This window comes from Protobothrops mucrosquamatus, unplaced genomic scaffold (assembly GCF_001527695.2).
Source record: "Protobothrops mucrosquamatus isolate PMUCROS unplaced genomic scaffold, P.Mucros_1.0 scaffold1499, whole genome shotgun sequence".
Taxonomy (NCBI): domain Eukaryota; kingdom Metazoa; phylum Chordata; class Lepidosauria; order Squamata; family Viperidae; genus Protobothrops; species Protobothrops mucrosquamatus.
The window spans coordinates 491,167-510,494 of record NW_015387673.1 but is presented as its reverse complement, the minus strand read 5'-3'; the positions used below and the strand labels follow the sequence as shown (position 1 = coordinate 510,494).

The 19,328-nt window shown below is 46.7% G+C and overlaps 1 protein-coding gene across 1 annotated transcript in view; it reads right to left on the bottom strand.

Annotated features, from left to right (window-relative positions):
- LOC107293090 (myosin-7-like) overlaps nucleotides 1–19,328 on the bottom strand; it is a 51,371-nt gene that overhangs the window by 28,117 nt on the left and 3,926 nt on the right. The window contains exons 4-15 of the mRNA XM_015822227.1: nucleotides 18,578–18,605; nucleotides 16,350–16,464; nucleotides 14,924–15,016; nucleotides 14,753–14,816; nucleotides 14,517–14,615; nucleotides 13,069–13,172; nucleotides 12,011–12,149; nucleotides 7,609–7,727; nucleotides 6,209–6,358; nucleotides 5,040–5,210; nucleotides 3,104–3,413; nucleotides 554–630 (exon numbers count right to left, since the gene is read on the bottom strand). Coding sequence (XP_015677713.1) covers nucleotides 554–630; nucleotides 3,104–3,413; nucleotides 5,040–5,210; nucleotides 6,209–6,358; nucleotides 7,609–7,727; nucleotides 12,011–12,149; nucleotides 13,069–13,172; nucleotides 14,517–14,615; nucleotides 14,753–14,816; nucleotides 14,924–15,016; nucleotides 16,350–16,464; nucleotides 18,578–18,605 — 1,469 coding nt within the window. The remainder of the gene's footprint in view (nucleotides 1–553; nucleotides 631–3,103; nucleotides 3,414–5,039; nucleotides 5,211–6,208; nucleotides 6,359–7,608; nucleotides 7,728–12,010; nucleotides 12,150–13,068; nucleotides 13,173–14,516; nucleotides 14,616–14,752; nucleotides 14,817–14,923; nucleotides 15,017–16,349; nucleotides 16,465–18,577; nucleotides 18,606–19,328) is intronic.

Genomic DNA, 19,328 nt, shown 5'->3' with positions numbered 1-19,328 from the left:
GAGAAGAAGGGAGGGGAGGAAGGAAGGAAGGAAGGAAGGAAGGAAGGAGAAGAGGAGGAGAGAGGAGAGGAAGGAAGGAAGGAAGGAAGGAGAAGAGGAGGAGAGAGGAGAGGAAGGAAGGAAGGAAGGAAGGAAGGAAGGAAGAAGATGGGAGGGGGAGGAAGGAAGGAAGGAAGGAAGGAAGGAAGGAAGGAAGGGGGGCATCCCAAAGAATCCTTCTGGGACTCTTTTCAAACATCTCCATTGAAGGCCAACTCAAGCCTTCGGAGGAACAAGCGTCGGCCGAGCCCTCCTTGAAAAGGGCCACCTAGACTTTGCCCAGCCCCCCCCCGGGGGGTGGGCAGGGGGGGCACTTCCTCCTCCCAGCCCCTTGTTTCCTCCTGGGGGCAGATGGCCAGTGGGCGAAGGCTCCAGAACCGGAGACCAGACGGTGCCCTGGACGGAAGTCCACGGTCCAGAGCAAACAGGGGACGGCAAAAGCGAGGTGACCCCCTCCCCTCCGAGAAGGTCCCTTGAAAGACCCTCTTCCCCCAAACTTTGGACCCCCCCTTACCCTGTGCAGGGCCGACACCGTCTGGAAGGAAGACCCCTTCTTCTTATGCATCCCCTTCCCCTTGGTGGTCTCCAGCGCTGCGGAGGAGAGAGAAAAGACGGAAGGATCCAGCTGAAAAGCAAACTTCTGAGCCCAGTGGATTCCGGCTGCCGGCCGGCTGAGTCCCGGACTACAATTCCCATCATCTCCCGGCCGGCCCGAAGGCAGGCCGGCTGGAGAAGACGTGGGGTGGAATTCCCCACCTCTGGAGGACCCCTCTGCTAGGGGAAGGCGGAGTTGTATTTCTTTTAAATAAAAGCAAAGCCCGGCATGAATCACGAAGACAGAAGCAACCGCCTGACATTAGGCCAGACAGACTAACTGCCTCCTTAGCTAAAGTCCTCAACTTAGGACCGTTCGTTTAGCGACCGTTCAAAGTTGCGAGGACGCTGGGGGGAAAAAAAGGGACTTCTGGACAGTCCTCGCTCTTAGGACCGTCGCATCCTCCCTGCGGTCACGTGATCGGAATTTGGGCCCCTGGCACCCGGCATGTTCAGCTAGTCCTCTGTGTGCGACGACAACCGAGGCGGAAGTTTACGTTGCTAAGTGAGACGTTGGTGAAAGTGAATTTTGCCCGATTTTACCTTTTTACGTGGTGCTTTTCCAAACGAATATATGAGAAGACGAATTCTATTTGGCAAAGAATATAAGTCCTTCCCTTCCCCACCATTCGGTCAGAACCGAAGAAGCTGCTTGCATGGGAAGCGAAAGGTCTTCAAGGAAATCCAGTTGCCTTTTGGAATAAACGCCTCCGGAAGCCGTCGCTTCCCATTACCCTCATCAGAGCCCTGCCCTGCGAGGTAGGCCGCGCTGCTATCCTAAGGGCACCGAGTGTGCTTCATCCAGAATCTGAACCCATCTCTCTCTTTAGTCTAGAGTCCCATCCCACGTTTCACACAGTCACACTGGCTACCACACACCCTATTCTGAGGGCGGATGATGATAATAATAATAATAATAATAATAATAATAATAATAATAATAATAATAATAATAATAATAATAATAAAGTTGGAAGGGACCCTGGAGGTCATCTAGTCCAACCCCCTGCTCAGGCAGGAAAGCCTATGCCATTTCAGACAAATGGCTGTCCAGTCTCTTCTTAAAAACTCCCAGTGTCGGAGCATTCACCGCTTCTGGTGGCATGTGGTTCCACTGGTTAATTGTTCTGACTGTCAGGAAGTTTCTCCTTAGTTCCAGGTTGCTTCTCTCCTTGATTAGTTTCCACCCGTTGCTTCTTGTCCTGCCTTCAGGCGCCTTGGAGAATAGCTTGACTCCCTCTTCTTTGGGGCAGCCCCTGAGATACTGGAAGACTGCTATCATGTCCCCCCTCGTCCTTCTCTTCATTGGCCTAGTGCAGGGGTAGGCCACCTTGGCTCTTTTATGACTCGTGGACTTCAACTCCCAGAATTCCTGAGCCAGCCATGCTGAGGGGAAAGGGAGAGGTTTCCAAGCTGAGCCATGCTGGCTCAGGAATTCTGGGAGTTGAAGTCCACGAGTCATAAAAGAGCCAAGGTGGCCTACCCCTGTTATAGACAATCAATGTCCTAATTAGTTTTCCCCAATTTTTTTAGTTTCCCATTAATATTTAAATTTAACATTTAATGTTTATAATTTCCAAGTGTTAAGTAACCAAAGTTCCCTTTATCACAATTGATAATGATGATAAAGTTGGAAGGGACCTCGGAGGTCATCTAGTCCAACCTCCTGCTCAGGCAGGAAACCCTATACCATTTTGGACAAATGGCTGTCCAGTCTCTTCTTAAAAACTTCCAGTGTTGGAGCATTCACCGCTTCTGGAGGCAGGTTGTTCCACTGGTTAATTGCTCTAACTGTCAGGAAGTTTCTCCTTAATTCCAGGTTGCTTCTCTCCTTGATGAGTTTCCACCCGTTGCTTCTTGTCCGGCCTTCAGGCGCTTTGGAGACTAGCTTGACTCCCTCTTCTTTGGGGCAGCCTCGGAGATATTGGAACACTGCTATCCTGTCCCCCCTCGTCCTTCTCTTCATTAAACTAGACATACCCAATTCCATCAACCTTTCCTTATATGTTTTAGCCTCCAGTCCCCTAATCATGTTTGTTGTTCTTCTCTGTACTCTTTCCAGAGTCTCAGCATCTTTTTTACATCGTGGTGACCAAAACTGGATGCAGTATTCCAAGTGTGGCCTCATCACAAAGTCTAATGTTCGGGAGACACGTCTTATCTATCTGAATGTATTCTATTCCTCGCCATCTTACATCGTCTAATGAATAATGCCGTGTAACATTCTTATTTTCTATTCATTTCCAAACGTCTTACATTTAGTAACCAACGTTTCTCTGGTTTCAACATCAAATACTCCCTCTCTTTTTCTCTTCATCTCTGCTATCTCATATTTAAGCTAGTACAGTTCTTATTCTATCAGCTAAGTAAAAACATGGTTATTACATTTATCAATAGATTTCTTTTTAGCTTATGTAGATATATCTTAATTACTTTTACATCCAACCTTTACGAAAGGGTTATTTCTTACGTGCGTCAGCTCCAGCGTAGTTGGCAAACAGGTTGGCCAGGAGCTTCAGAGCTGACTTCTGGTAGAGGCCCACCACCGTTTCGTTGAGAGGGTCCTTGTTCTTCTGGAGCCAGCCTATGATGTTGTAGTCCACCGTGCCGGCGTAGTGCATCAAGGCAAAGTGCGCTTCGGGTTTCCCCTTGATGGCCCGTGCTTTGCCAAAATTGGCCGACTTGCCCAGGTGGTTATCGTACAGCTTGGCCTTGAAGGTCATGTCGGTGGCCTTGGGGAACATGCACTCTTCTTCCAGGATGGACATGATGCCCATGGGCTGAAGAAGAAGAAGAAGAAGACCAAGATATTATGACGGAGAAGGTCCGTCCTTCAATATCTCACCAAGGGGTTAACGCGAACGGCACTGACAGAGGGACAGAATCAAGATCACCTGCGTCCGTGATTTAAGGATTAAGATCTAAAGTTAGAAGTAAGAGAAAAAATGGGTGATTATTAGAATACATATTTTAAATAGACTAAGAATGTACTTTTTAGAATAATAGGTTTTATTTCCGTGAAACCTATTACGTAATGGAACGAAGAAAACCCTTTAGATCTGGATTGACTCAATTGGCAACTTAAATCTTTAGTAGATTTGAAACAAGAAAACATCGAATATTCTTGGTTTTATTATAATCAATTGTTAATGAGGTGGCATTTGGACCAAAAAGTTGGTATTACTTTACAGGATGTAAATTTGATGAAACAGATTAAAGATCAATCTCAAGCTCATATTAAAAGAATTTATAATGCATTGATTGAATTGGATTCAGAAACAGAATTGGTTAAGGATTGTATGATAAAATGGGCTCAAAATATACAAGAACCGATTTTATTGGAAACATGGGAGACAATTTGGATTAGGAATGTAAAATTTACTCAAGCTCAAAATTTAAGGGAAAATTTTTATAAAATGTTTTATAGATGGCATCTGGATCCTCAAAAATTGTCTTGTATGTATCCTAATTTACAACCTAAGTGTTGGAGATGTGGAAACTTAGATGCAACCTATTTTCATATTTGGTGGACATGCAGGGAAGTAAAAGCATTTTGGATTAAGATATGGTGGAATATTCAAAATATTTTTAAGAAAAAGATAAAGTTTAAACCACAGATATTTTTGCTGGGTATAATGGAAGACTTGGACGCAAAAGAAATGGAATTGATGTTGAACCTGATAACTGCTGCAAGACTACTAGTAGCTCAATGTTGGACATTGGACAACCATTTGTCTGAACTGGTATAGAGTTTCCTGCTTTGGCAGTGGGTTGGACTAGAAGACCTCCAAGGTCCCTTCCAATTCTGTTATTCTGTTGACGGGATATGTAAAAAGGTTAATGTCACGGTTCCGATAGGTGAGACCAATTAACTACTTGCCCTGGCTTTCTAGCAAAATATACAGCCCGCCCAAATGCAACTAGCAATGACCTTGGTTCCCACAGAACAATTTATTGTTATGTCTAAGCTAAAACACTCCTCCCAATTCTGTGGCAACCGAAAACGAAGGGAAATTGGCTTCCGCTGATTTCGTTGTAGAGTTGAACAATTAAATCATGGCAAACTGGACCAAAGTTTATTAAATGGAGACATTTCATTCTGGGGAGAAACCCCTGCAAGAGTTAGTACGTTCCCCTGACTCTCTGACTCTATGCCTAACCAAAAATATTCATTTTGACTGAAGACGTTATTTGGATGAGTAACTTGATGTTGACCCTAAAAACATTTGAGAACTACTAGCCCAACGTGATCCATCTTATCACCTCAATAGGGAACGGTTAACTCCTTAAATAAGATTTCCTCCTGGCTCTGGAGGGGTCACCACCCACTGGCCAGAATCAGGCATGAATAAGGAAAGTTGGTATTTTACAAAAGGCGTATGGAGAAGACCTTCTCAATGAGGTACCTTCTCAATGAGGTCGATGCAGGCCTGGAGGTCCATGCCGAAGTCAATGAAGACCCATTCGATGCCCTCCTTCTTGTACTCCTCTTGTTCCAGCACAAACATGTGGTGGTTGAAGAACTGCTGCAGCTTCTCGTTGGTGAAGTTGATGCAGAGCTGCTCAAAGCTGTTGAACTGGGGGGGGAGGGGAGGGGAAAGGAAGTTATGGACCTTCGCGCAGGTGAGCATTTCCAGAAGATCAGACTTTTTTTTCTTTTTTCAGCAGGGACCACTCTCAGTTAGATCAAGGTTCCTGGAAATTTGGGAGGGAGGGAGGGAGGGATGGAGGAAGGAAGGAAGGGTGGGTAGATGGAGGGAGGGATGAATAATGGAAAGATGGATAGATGGGTGGGTGGAAGGAAGGAAGGAAGGAAGGAAGGAAGGAAGGAAGGAAGGGTAGAGGGAGGGGGATGGAGGGATGGAGGGATGGATAGATGGATGGGTGGATGGGTGGGTGGGTGGGTGGGTGGAAGGAAGGAAGGATGGAAGGAAAGAAGGAAGGAAGGAAGGAAAGAAAGGAAGGAAGGAAGGAAGGAAGGAAGGGTAGAGGGAGGATGGATGGATGGATGGATGGATAGATGGATAGTTGGATAGATGGATAGATGGGTGGGTGGAAGGGTGGAAAGATGGATGGGTGGGTGAGTGAGTGGAAGGAAGGAAGGAAGGGTGAGTGGAAGGAAGGAAGGGAAGGAGGAAGGAAGAAAGGAAAGAAGGAAGGAAGGGTGGAGAGATAGATGGAGGGAAGGATGGATGGAGGATGCAAAGATGGATGGACGGATGGATGGATGGGCAGGTGGATGGATGGATGGAACAAAATCAGGGATGAATGAATGAATAGATGGGGGAATGGGTGGGGGGTTAGAAGAATGGAAAAATGGATGGGTGAATGGGTGAATGGATGGACCTGGTAAAAGCTCAACAAGATGGCCTTCGGTTCAAAAACCATCTCAACAGTTTCTAACTGCAAGCAAGATGGTGCCACCATCCATCCATCCATCTATCTCAACTTCTACCCAGTTGTTGCCTGGGAAATTCAGAGACCTGCAGTCCCAACACATTGGAGAATCAACTTGGAGAAGGTTGATACATCCAGTAAACAAAACAAGCCCACGACTCAAGAAGGAATGACTCACATCAAAGATCTCAAAGCCAGCAATATCCAACACCCCAATGAAATACTGTCGGGGAAGCTTAGTTTCCAGGGTGGTGTTGATTCTCATGACCATCCAGACGAACATCCTCTCATAGACAGACTTGGCCAGAGCACCAGTGGCGTAGTACACCTACGGAGGAAACGGAAGTTATGGGAAGACAAAGCTTGCTCCCTTCCTAAATTCTTCAACAAAGCTCAACACGAATAGAATAGAATAGAGTAGAGTAGAGTAGAGTAGAGTAGAGTAGAGTAGAGTAGAGTAGAGTAGAGTAGAGTAGAGTAGAGTAGAGTAGAATGGAGTAGAGTAGAATAAAATAATAAAATAAGGAATGGAATAGAATAGAATAGAATAGAATAGAATAGAATAGAATAGAATAGAATAGAATAGAATAGAATAGAATAGAATAATAAAATATAGAATAGAATAGAATAGAATAGAATAGAGTAGAGTAGAGTAGAGTAGAGTAGAGTAGAGTAGAGTGTATAGAGTAGAATAGAATAATAAAATAAGGAATGGAATGAAATGGAATAGAATAGAATAGAATAATAAAATATAGAATAGAAAGAATAGAATAGAATAGAATAATAAAATTAGAATAGAATAGAATAGAATAGAATAGAATAGAATAGAATAGAATAGAATAGAATAGAATAGAATAGGGAATGGAATAGAACATGGAATAGAATAGAATAGAACACGAAATAGAATAGAATAGAACAGAACAGAACAGAATAGAATGGAACAGAATATGGAATGGAATAGAACATGGAATAGAATAGAATAGAATAGAACAGAACAGAACAGAACAGAACAGAGTAGAGTGTATAGAGTAGAGTAGAGTAGAGTAGAATAATAAAATAAGGAATGGAATGGAATGGAATGGAGTGGAGTGGAGTGGAGTGGAGTAGAGTAGAGTAGAGTAGAGTAGAGTAGAGTAGAGTAGAGTAGAGTAGAGTAGAGTAGAGTAGAGTAGAGTAGAATAATAAAATAAGGAATGGAATAGTATAGAATAGAATAGAATAGAATAGAATAGAATAGAATAGAATAGTATAGAATAGAATAGAATAGAATAGAATAGAATAGAATAGAATAGAATAGAATAGAATAGAATAGAATAGAATACTTTATTGGCCAAGGGTGATTAGACACACAAGGAATTTGAATTAGACACCCAAGAAGACAATCTGAGTCTGCCTGGGTACGTGTGCATAAGAACATCTCACCACATTAAAAAAAAAAGAAAAAAGAAATCAAAGAAATAATATGTCCAGGCTGAGCCCGAATTTGAAAACTGGCTCCTTCTTATTTTTCTTCTGAGAGTTTGGACCAAGACGTCGGTTTTGTTTTTTTTCCCCTCTCTCGACAGGTGGGATTCTTACCTGTTGGACATTTTGCCCTTTGGTGACGTACTCGTTGCCCACTTTGACCCTCGGGTGGCAAAGCCCCTTGAGCAGGTCTGCGGAGTTCAGCCCCATCAGGTACGCTGACTTGTCAGCTTCTGCAAAGACCATGACAGGGTTTCAGTAGAAGTCCGTCTCTTGGGTTAAAGAAGATAGGGTGGACTAGGGCAGTGGTGGCGAACCTATGGCACGCGTGCCAGAGGCGGCACTCAGAGCCCTCTCTGTGGGCACGCGGGCCATGCCCCGGAGATGGCAACCGTCCCTCTTCAACCAGCCACCTGCTAACTTGCCGAGGCCCCACGTGGCTGGATGCATCCCAGCACCCATGCGCTCGCTGGCCTCTGTGTGCGGGGGCCGATGGTGTCAGGCAGCAGCCGCCCTGGCCCCTGCCTCACCTTGCCCTGTGACAATGGCACCCCTGCCTTGCCTCACCTCACCCCGCAGGACGAGCCTCCTGCCCTACCTGCCAGAGACCCCCTGGATCTCCCCCAACCCTACTCGGCCCCCACAGGCGTCCCTCCCCACAAGCAACATCGAGGTGATCATGCCCACCTTGGCCACACCCATCCAGTCTGCCATGACCACCAAAGCCACGCCCACCCAGTGGGCCACACCCACCTGGCACCCGGCGATAAATAAGTGGGTTTTGGGTTGCAGTTTGGGCACTCGGTCTCTAAAAGGTTCGCCATCACTGGACTAGGGCGAAGGTTTGTTCTCCGATCTTGTGGGTTGGTTTCCAAACGTTTCGTTACCAGGTAGTCAACCTCTTCAGCGGAGTTTAGGGGATGTCAGTGTCGACGTTCTTCTGTTTATAAGGGCTTCGGGTTGGGTGTGTCAAGAGAGGGTCTAGTGATGGGTCAGGTGTGAGACCCCAGTGAGAGGCTTGTGATGGGTCTTGTGATGGGGAGGTTATGTCATTGGGAGGGGAACTGGTGGGAGAGGGGGGACTGCGCGGGATGGTGAGGGTCGGTGCTTGTTCTTCTGTTTATAAGGGCTTCAGGTGTGGGTGTGTCAAGAGAGGGTCTAGTGATGGGTCAGGTGTGAGACACCAATGAGAGGCTTGTGATGGGTCCTGTGATGGGGAGGTTATGTCATTGGGAGGGGAATGATGGGAGAGGGGGGACTGCGTGGGATGGTGAGTGTCGGTGCTTGTTCTGTTTATAAGGGCTTCAGGTGTGGGTGTGTCAAGAGAGGGTCTAGTGATGGGTCAAATGTGAGACCCCAGTGAGAGGCTTGTGATGGGTCCTGTGATGGGGAGGTTATGTCATTGGGAGGGGAATGATGGGAGAGGGGGGACTGCGTGGGATGGTGAGTGTCGGTGCTTGTTCTGTTTATAAGGGCTTCAGGTGTGGGTGTGTCAAGAGAGGATCTAGTGATGGGTCAGATGTGAGACCCCAGTGAGAGGCTTGTGATGGGTCTTGTGATGGGGAGGTTATGTCATGGGAGGTGAACTGGTGGGAGAAGGGGGACTGCACGGGATGGTGAGGGTCGGTGCTTGTTCTTCTGTTTATAAGGGCTTGAGGTGTGGGTGTGTCAAGAGAGGGCCTAGTGATGGGTCAGGTGTGAGACACCAGTGAGAGGCTTGTGATGGGTCTTGTGATGGGGAGGTTATGTCATTGGGAGGGGAACTGATGGGACAGGGGGGATTGCACGGGATGGTGAGGGTCAGTGCTGTCTCTGGCTGGCTGTGCGGTTGATTTGGATAAGAGCCTCACTTGACAAACCCACACCTCAAGCCCTTATAAACAGAAGCGCACTGACACAGACATCCCCTAAATCACGGGTCGGCAACCCACAACTCCGGAGCCGCATGTGGCTCTTTGAGCCTTCTCCTGTGGCTCCCAGCCTCCTCCGCCATTTGCAGAGAGAGAGAGGCACTTGCGCTTCCCCCCCTCTCTCTCTGTGTATGTAAAAAAGAGAGTGGCCTCACACTGTTCTCGGAGAAGCTGACAAGCTTATTGGGCGGGGCTCCTGCCTTTGCTGCGTCTGTGCAGGAAGCAGGAAGCAGCAGAAACCAGAAAGCAGCAGCCCTCTCTCTCTCGCTCTGTCTCTCTCTCTCTCTCTCTCTCTCTCTCTCTCACACACACACACACACACACACACACACACACACACACACTGAGTGGGGAAAGAGGACTGGCAGACCAAGGGCAGGAGAGAGCCAGTCCAATAAGAATGTGTGTCAGCTTGTTGGAGAACAGCGTGAAGCCAGCTTGCCAGGTGAGCAGAAGATCGGAGACAGGGGAAGAGAGAGAGAGAGAGAGAGAGGAAGACAAAGAGAGAGAGAGGGAGGGAGGGAGAGAGAGAGAGAGGGAGAAAGAGAGAGAGAGAGAGAGAGAGAGAGAGAGAGAGAGAGAGAGAGAGAGAGAGAGAGAGAGAACCCATGCACAGCAGCCTCTATTTCTTTTTAATTAAACTCTTCAATCAAGCTCCCACCCCCCTACGCACGCGCACACAAGTTTTCCGGCTCCCAGCGCTTTCTTTTCTCTGGGAAACGGGTCCAAGTGGCTCTTTGAGTGTTTAAGGTTGCCGACCCCTGCCCTAAATTCTGCCTACCCTGGTAACGAAACATTCGGAAAACCAACCCACAAGCTCGGAGGACAAACCTTCAACCCCATCCTACACCCCCATCCTACAGATATTCGCCACTATTGCGCAGGGTGGACAGGTTGGAAAGGACTCGAGTGGTTGGTTGCCAGCTTGCTGTAGTGCAAGACCCAATCCGTAAAAACGTGCTTTCCCACAGAAAAGTGGGCTGAATATTTTTTTGATACACGTTTTGGAGAACCGAAACATTGAGTCGCATGCCTGAAGATCTCCACCTGGACATCTTTTAAAACCATAGAGGAGAGGAGAACGTAGACATGGAACCTTTGGCGTTTCCAATTCTTGTTTCCCTAGATCAGTGGTTCTCAACCTTTTTAATGCCGCGACCCCAACCGGTCGTAAATCGAGGACTAAAACAATCATAAGTCGAGGACTAAAACGGTCATAAGTCGAGGACTAAACTGGTCGTAAGTCGAGGACTACCCAACCGGTCGTAAGTCGAGGACTTTCCCTGCCCGGGAGCGCCGCGCATGCGTGGTTCCGCCCCCTGCGCCGGCCGAGGCGTAGCTGGCAAGCGGCAGAGACGGAGCAGGCCGACCACCAGCTGGCCCAGCCCAAGGGAGATAAGGCACCCGCCGGAAAAGGGGGAAAAAAATGGCGGACAAAAAAATGGCGGACAAAAAAATGGCGGACAGCCTTGCTTGGCGACCCCCGTGAAATGGTCGATCGATCCCAAATGGGGTCCCGACCCACAGGTTGAGAACCACTGCCCTAGATCTATAGTAGAGATTTTGCAAAATACTAGCTGGGAGTTTTCACAGTTCCCCACTTTAGAGCAGTGTTCCTCACCCTTGGTGACGGGAAGATGGGTGGACTTCAACTCCCAAGATTTCCCCAGCCAGCTTGGGAATCCTGGGCATTGAAGTCCACCCATCTTCACGTCACCACGGTTGAACGCCCACCCATCCAAGTTGCCAACGTTGAGAAACATTGCTTGAGAACGAAGGAGTCATTTCCTGCCCGTATGCATTTACGACGGTTGCAGCGCCCTGGGGTCATATAATCCCCTTTTGTGACCTTGTGACAAGCAAAGTCTCCCATAACTCAACCCTGGCTGAGGAATTCTGGGAGTTGAAGTCCACAAGTCATCAAATGGCCAAGATTGGAGAACTCTTGTTTTAGCTCAGGGGTAGGCAAACTTGGCTCTTGTATGACTCGTGGACTTCAACTCCCAGAATTCCTCAGCCAGCCTGGCTCAGCTTGGAAACCTCTCCCTTTCCCCTCAGCATGGCTGGCTCAGGAATTCTGGGAGTTGAAGTCCATGAGTCATAAAAGGGCCAAGGTGGCCTAGCCCTGGCCTAGCTGGAATGGGGTTGTCATGGAAACGTCTGCTGTGCCCACCAGGCAGAGGGATAAGGAGCTGGTTAGGGCTAGGAGAAAGCAGAGGGAATTATGGCTGGTGGAAGTGAAGCGCCATATTGAGAGAACAGTGAGGACTAGTGGCTTGATTGGAAGGGAGTTGTTGGACATCAGAACCCGGGGTTTCTGAACCTGTCACTTGAGGATGCCCTTTAATCCCCTTTTGTGACCTTCTGACAAACAAAGTCAAAAGGGGGGAAAGCCAGATCCGTTTAACCACGGTGGCAAAGAAGGTCGTAAAATGGGACACTTCAGTGTCTTGCTGAGCAAGGGAAATTTTTGAGTCGGTGGGGGGGGTCGTTAAGGGGAGGATTGCCGGCACCCATTTTATCGTTAACTGGGTATTAATCAATCTTTGTAAATTATTGCTCATATTCATAATTTGGTGGCGGCCCGGATCGTCTCTTCGCCTGACCTTCGGTGCCATCTGGCTCAGCCTGCTCTTCCCGCTGCTTCTGCTTGAACTTCATGTTGCCGTAGTGCATGATGGCCCCCGTCAACTTGTAGATGGAGTTTTTCTCCTCCTGGGTGAAGCCCAAGATGTCGAAGGCACTCTGGGTTTGGAGAAAACAAAAAATAGTTGATGAGTTCAACCCAAAGCCAGCTATGCAATTCCATCAAATCGATCTCTCAGATATAGGTTGGACTACAAGTCCCATGAGCCTTTGCTTGGGGAAGATTCAGGGCTCAATAGTTTAAAAACATCTTGGAAGTAAGGGTATCTAATCTGGCCAACTTGAAGAGCTGTGGACTTCAATTCCCAGAATGCCCCAGCCAGCCATGCTGGATGGGGAATTCTGGGAGTTGAAGTCCACAAGTCTTCAAGTTGCCTGGGTTCAGGGTTCAATAGTCCAAAATATCTTGAACTATGGGTGTCCAACCTTGGCAATTTGAAGACTTGTGGACTTCAACTCCCAGAATTCCCCAGCCAGCCATGCTGGATGGGGAATTCTGGGAGTTGAAGTCCACAAGTCTTCAAGTTGCCTGGGTTCAGGGTTCAATAGTCCAAAATATCTTGAACTATGGGTGTCCAACCTTGGCAATTTGAAGACTTGTGGACTTCAACTCCCAGAATTCCCCAGCCAGCCATGCTGGATGGGGAATTCTGGGAGTTGAAGTCCACAAGTCTTCAAGTTGCCTGGGTTCAGGGTTCAATAGTCCAAAATATCTTGAACTAGGGGTGTCCAACTTTGGCAATTTGAAGACTTGTAGACTTCAGCTCCCAGAATCCCCCAGCCAGCCGTGCTGGATGGGGAATTCTGGGAGTTGAAGTCCACAAGTCTTCACGTTGCCCAGGTTCAGGGTCCAATAGTCTGAATTATTGGGGTGTCCAACCTGGGCATCCAGCCATGCTGGATGGGGAATTCTGAGAGTTGAAGTCCACAGGTCTTCACGTTGCCAAGGTTGGGGACCCCTGATCTAGAAGCCAAGTTGGAGAACACTCAGAACATTACTCTACCCTCAGCAACTCACATCAGTTGCTAACAGTTCCTCTGCGTCATCGATCGAGGGCACCGTGGTCTCTCCTTGGGAGATAAAGGCGTAGTCGTAAGGATTGTTGGTGACCAACATCATATCTGGAAAGAGAAACAGATGGTAGAAGTCAGGCGTGGACACAACGTGGCCATCCTTCTCTTCCTAAGTGGTTCTTCCATCAGCAGAAGAGGTCAAGGACCGTTCTGAAATGCAAATCACACTTTACCAACGCTGTAAATCTCAAAACAGCTCACAACCGAACCATGGAAACCCTCTCGTGCAAACAACACATTTAAAGGACGCAGAAAGGTATAACGGGGAATGAAAACTAGGAATCAAAACAAGCTGTCCTTCACTCTTAGGGAGAAGGTCTGGCTGAGGTCTTCAACAATCATAGCCACCGCTTGGGCTTCACAGGAAGACGCTGTTTTGGAAGACAAGGGTCACCCCAGAAGAGACCAGGTACCGATAGCAGAGAATAATTTGTACCTTAGGTTTGGTGCTCTCTGAGCTTGGTTGTTTTCTTGTGGACCTTTCATGACCCAACTAGCCAACATCATGAGAGCTAGAAGGGAGTGGGGTTTGTGGAGTGGAGGAGAAAAAGAGAGGAGTGGGAGGAAGAGAAGGATGAGAAGGAGAATAGAGGAGGAGGAGGAGGACAACGATGACAACAATTGTGGAATCCCTATGAGCTTGCTTGTTTTCTTGCAGATGTTTCATGACCCAGCTGGATAACATCATCAGTGCTAGAAAGGAGTGGGCTTTGTGGAGTGGAGGAGAAAAGGGGGGAGGATAGCGGAGGAGGACGAGGAGAAGGACGAGAAGGAGAAGGGGGAGGAGGAGGAGGATTGTGGAGTCTCCTCTGAGCTTGATTGCTTTCTTGCAGACATTTCATGATCCCACCAGGTATCCTCATCAGTGCTAGAAGGGAGGGGGGAGTCTGCTCTTCAACAACCACGTTCAGAGAGCATCCAGGACCCCACAAGACCAGGTATGGTATTCTCAATTCTTTGGATTGAGAACCAGGTCAACCAGGTCTTCAACGCCGGAGATAAAGATGAACTTCAGACTAAGTGGAGGAGAATCGATCAAGGCGTCCAGTAGTCCAATCAAGGCTTCTTCAGTCTTAATAAGGTTGGAAAAGTCCCAGCACAATTAAGTTGAACTAGTGAAGAGGAACCCAATTCAACTCAGGCCGAGTCAAGAAAATCTGACTAGAAGCAACTAGAAGAGCATGGCCAACTCAACAAGACCAAGACACGTCAACCTGGACTCAACGAAGCCTTCCGGACTTCAAATATATGAACCCTTCAGGCCTGTACAAGGCCAAGATGGAAGAGATGTAGTTTATCTCTAACCAGTTTGGACAAGTTCACCTGAACCTCGAAAACAATGCGCCAAAATCTGGGATTGGTCCGAAAGATCATTCACGGAGCAGTACTCACCCAGTAGCTCTGGCTTCTTGTTGGACAAGATCTGGTAATAGATGTGATAATTCCTCTCAGACTTCAGCTGGAAGATGACCCTGGACTTTTCCAGGAGATCTGAAAAGAAGACAAAAAAGCAGAGAACGACAAAGATGCTGAGATGGTGAACGAGTGCGAAAAATCCAGAAGAAACAACCCAAGAACTTGCAAAGAATCCATCAAAGATGTGAGAATTCTGGAAACTCAACACTCACAGGTTTCTATGTCGGCTGACGCCAGCTTGCCTGTCGCCCCAAAATGGATTCGGATGAATTTACCCTGAAGAAGAAAGGAGGAATGGATTGAGAGCAAGTAGAAGCGTGCGAAGATTAGACAGGATGGTATCGCAGAAAGGACACGCCTTCTCCTTTTGCATCCATACTTACGAAGCGAGAGGAGTTGTCATTCCTTAGGGTCTTGGCGTTGCCGAAGGCCTCCAGAGCTGGGTTGGCTTGGATGACTTGATCTTCCAAGGTGCCCTGTGGATGGGTGAGGTGGAAGTATTAGACCAGGGGTCTTTAGTCTTGGCCCTTTAATGACTTGTGGACTTCAACTCCCAGAATTCCTCAGCCAGCGTGCCTGCCTGCCTCAGGAGTTCTGGGAGTTGAAGTCCACAAGCCATCAAAGGGCCAACTTTGAAGAACCGTGCATTAGAACAAGATAAAGATAAAAAAGATGTTGAGACTCTGGAAAGAGGGCAGAGAAGAGCAACAAAGAGGATCAGGGGACTGGAGGCTGAAACATATAAGGAACGGTTGCTGGAATTGGGGATGGCTAGTTTAATGAAGAGAAGGGGGGACATGATAGCAGCGTTCCAGTATCTCAGGGGTTGCCCCAAAGAAGAGGGAGTCAAGCTATTCTCCAAAGCGCCTGAAGGCAGGACAAGAAGCAAAAGATGGAAACTAACCAAAGAGAGAAGCAACCTAGAACTAAGGAGAAATTTCCTAGAAGTGAGGACAATTAACCACTAGAAGCGGTGAATGCTCCAACACTGGAAGTTTTTAAGAAGAGACTGGACAACCATTTGTCTGGAATGGCATAGGGTGTTGGACTAGAAGACCTCCAAGGTCCCTTCCAACTTTGTTATTCTATATCAGGGGTCTACAAGCGTGCCTGGCTGAGGAATTCTGGGAGTTGAAGTCCACAAGTCATAAAAGGGCCAAGTTTGAAGACCCCTGTTCTATATATTCTACGGAGGGTTAGAAGTCATAATGCAAGATAACCAGAGGCCACCATTGTTCTAATTAATGCTAATTAATTAATTGTTCCAATTAGCACGAATTAGTTAATTTTTCTAATTATTGCTAATTAATTATTTGTTCTAATTAATACTAATTAATTTTCTAAGTATTACTAATTAATTAATTTTCTAATTGGTATTAACCAATTAATTGTTCTAATTAATACTAATCAATTAATTAATTAATAATTAATAGCCCTTACTACTGGGCTATCTGGTTAGGGTTAATAGAAGTAGCACCCGGTTGAAGAGAACTGGTGTAATGTGTAGCCCAGCTTTAAATATGTAACTGTATAGCAGTGTTTTTTCAACCTTGGGAACTTTAAGACGGGTGGACTTCAACTCCCAGAATTCCCCAGCCAGCCATGCTGGCTGGGGAATTCTGGGAGTTAAAGTCCACAAGACTTAAATCTTCAAGTTGCCCAGGTTTAGGATCCAATAGTCTGAATTATTGAAGTAGGGGTGTCCAACCTGGGCATCCAGGCAAGCCGGATGGGGAATTCTGGGAGTTGAGGGTCCAGCCGTCTTAAACTTCCCAAGGTTAACAAAACACTGCCCGATTGGACGCTCACCTTCCCCGTTGCGGCCGCTTGGTCTTTCTTGCTACGATCGCCAATCGCAGCGATGACCGCGAAATATTGGATGACCCGCTTGGTATTCACAGTCTTCCCAGCACCGGATTCTCCGCTACAGGGAGGGGGGGAAAAAACAACATAATCTTAACTCAGGCCTGATCGATGGGACAGTGGATGTAAATAAGATCACCATTGGCGACCTGCCTAAGGCAGCTTCCCGACAAGCAAACTTGATTTGGGTAGAGTGGGGAAGCTGGATTCGCTTAACGACCGTGTGATCCACTTAACAACCGCAGTGATACGCTTACACACACACCCCCACGGCAAACCAATTGCAAAACAGCTTTGGCTCATGTAGCCACTGTCTTGCTTAGGCACGGAATTCTGGTCCCGTAAGTTGAGGACTCCCTGTATAGAGCAACATTTAGTCAACCCAGGAGACATCAGAAAGCTAAGCTAGGTCAGATCTGATCAGGGTGGGGAGCCCTCGACTTACAAAAGCCCATTTAGTGATCCTGTGAAGTTGCAACGCCACTAAAAAAAGGGACTCGCCACTGTTTTTCCACACTTACGACCGTTGTGGCATCCCCCAGGGCAGGGGTAGGAAACTTTGGCTCTTTTATGACTCGTGGACTTCAACTCCCAGAATTCCTCATTCCAGGGTATGTCTAGACCAGGGGTAGGCCACCTTGGCTTTTTTCTGACTCGTGGACTTCAGCTCCCAGAATTCCTGAGCCAGCCATGCTGAGGGGAAAGGGAGAGGTTTCCAAGCTGAGCCAGGCTAGCTCAGGAATTCTGGGAGTTGAAGTCCACGAGTCATGAAGGGAACCATAGTTCCCCCATGCTGGCTCAGGAATTCTGGGAGTTGAAGTCCACGAGTCATAAAAAGGGGCCATAGTTCCCCACCTCTGGTCTAGGGCAGGGGTAGGCAACCTTGGCTCTTTTATGACTCGTGGACTTCAACTCCCAGAATTCCTGAGCCAGCCATGCTGAGGGGAAAGGGAGAGGTTTCCAAGCTGAGCCATGCTGGCTCAGGAATTCTGGGAGTTGAAGTCCACAAGTCATGAGGGGGCCAAAGTTTCCCTCATGCTGGCTCAGGAATTCTGGGAATTGAAGTCCACGAGTCATAAAAGAGCCAAGTGGCCTAGCCCTGCCCCAGGGTCACGTGATCCAAATTCAGACGCTTGGCAACTGACTCGTATTTATGACGGTTGCGGCGCCCCGGGGGGGTCACGTGATCCCCTTTTGCAACCGTCTGACAAGCAAAGTCAAGGGGGAAGACGGATTCATTTAACGACAGTGTTCCTAACTTAACAACTGCAGCGATTCACTTAATAACTGAGGCCAGATTCATCTAATAACAGGAGGTTTGAGGGTCAATTGTGTTCTTAAGTTAAGTTGATCCTACCAATTCTTTTATGTGGGCTTAATGTGGGCGCTCCATCACTGGAGATTTTTAAGAAGAGACTGGACAGTCACTTGTCTGAGATGGTGTAGGTTCTCCTTCTTGAGTGGGGGGCTGGACTAGAAGACCTCCAAGGTCCCTTCCAGTTCTATTCTATTCTATTCTATTCTATTCTATTCTATTCTATTCTATTCTTCATTCCATTATTCTATTCTATTCTATTCTATTCTATTCTATTCCATTCCATTCCATTCCATTCCATTCCATTCCATTCCCATTCAATATTTTCTATTGTATTGTATTGTATTGTATTGTATTGTATTGTATTGTATTCTATTCTATTCTATTCTATTCTATTCTATTCTATCCATTTCATATTCTATTCTATTCATTTCTATTCTATTCTATATTTCTATTCTATTCCTATTCCTATTCTATTCTATTCTATTCTATTCTATTCTATTCTATTCTATTCTATTCTATTCTATTCTATTCTATTCTATTCTATTCTATTCCCATATTTTCTATTCTATTCTATTCTATTCTATTCCTATTCCTATTCTATTCTATTCTATTCTATTCTATTCTATTCTATTCTATTCTATTCTATTCTATTCTATTCTATGTTATGTCCCTATAGCTTCCTGCTAGGTCAAAGACTGAAGAAAAACCACTTTAATTTCACTGTGAGAAGGAGACAACCCCCCCCCCACCTCCAATCAAAATGGAAAACAAGTTCCACGGGGTTGGTAAGCTACCTAAATAGCATTTTGATAACTAAACAGTATTTTGAAAGGTCAAGGCAGGAGTTGGAACTTACGTGATAAGAATGGACTGGTTCTCCCGATCTAGAAAAGAGAAGGGGAAAAAAAAGATTTGAAAAGATAGGGAGAAACAAGAAAGCAAGGGAGGAAGAGCAGAAGGAGAAGGAGATAGATGAGGAGAAAGAAAAAGAAGGGGAGAGGAGGAGGAGAAGATGGAGGAGTAAGAAGAGGAGGAGGAGGAGATAAGACAAGGAGGAAGAGAAGGAGAAGGCGAAAATAGACAAGGAGGATGGGGAAGAAGATAGACAAGGAGGAAGAGGAGGAAGAGAAGAAGGAGAAGCAGAAAACAGATGAGGAAAAGAAGGAGAAGATAGTCAAGGAGGAAGAGAAGGAAAAGGGGATGATGGACAAGGAGGAGGAGGAAGAAGAGAAGAAGGAGAAGATAGACAAGGAGGACGAGGAAGAAGAGAAGAAGGAGAAGATAGACAAGGAGGACGAGGAAGAAGAGAAGAAGGAGAAGATAAACAAGGAGGACGAGGAAGAAGAGAAGAAGGAGAAGATAAACAAGGAGGAAGAGGAAGAAGAGAAGAAGGAGAAGATAGACAAGGAGGAAGAGGAAGAAGAGAAGAAGGAGAAGATAGACAAGGAGGACGAGGAAGAAGAGAAGAAGGAGAAGATAGACAAGGAGGAAGAGGAAGAAGAGAAGAAGGAGAAGATAGACAAGGAGGACGAGGAAGAAGAGAAGAAGGAGAAGATAGACAAGGAGGAAGAGGAAGAAGAGAAGAAGGAGAAGATAGACAAGGAGGA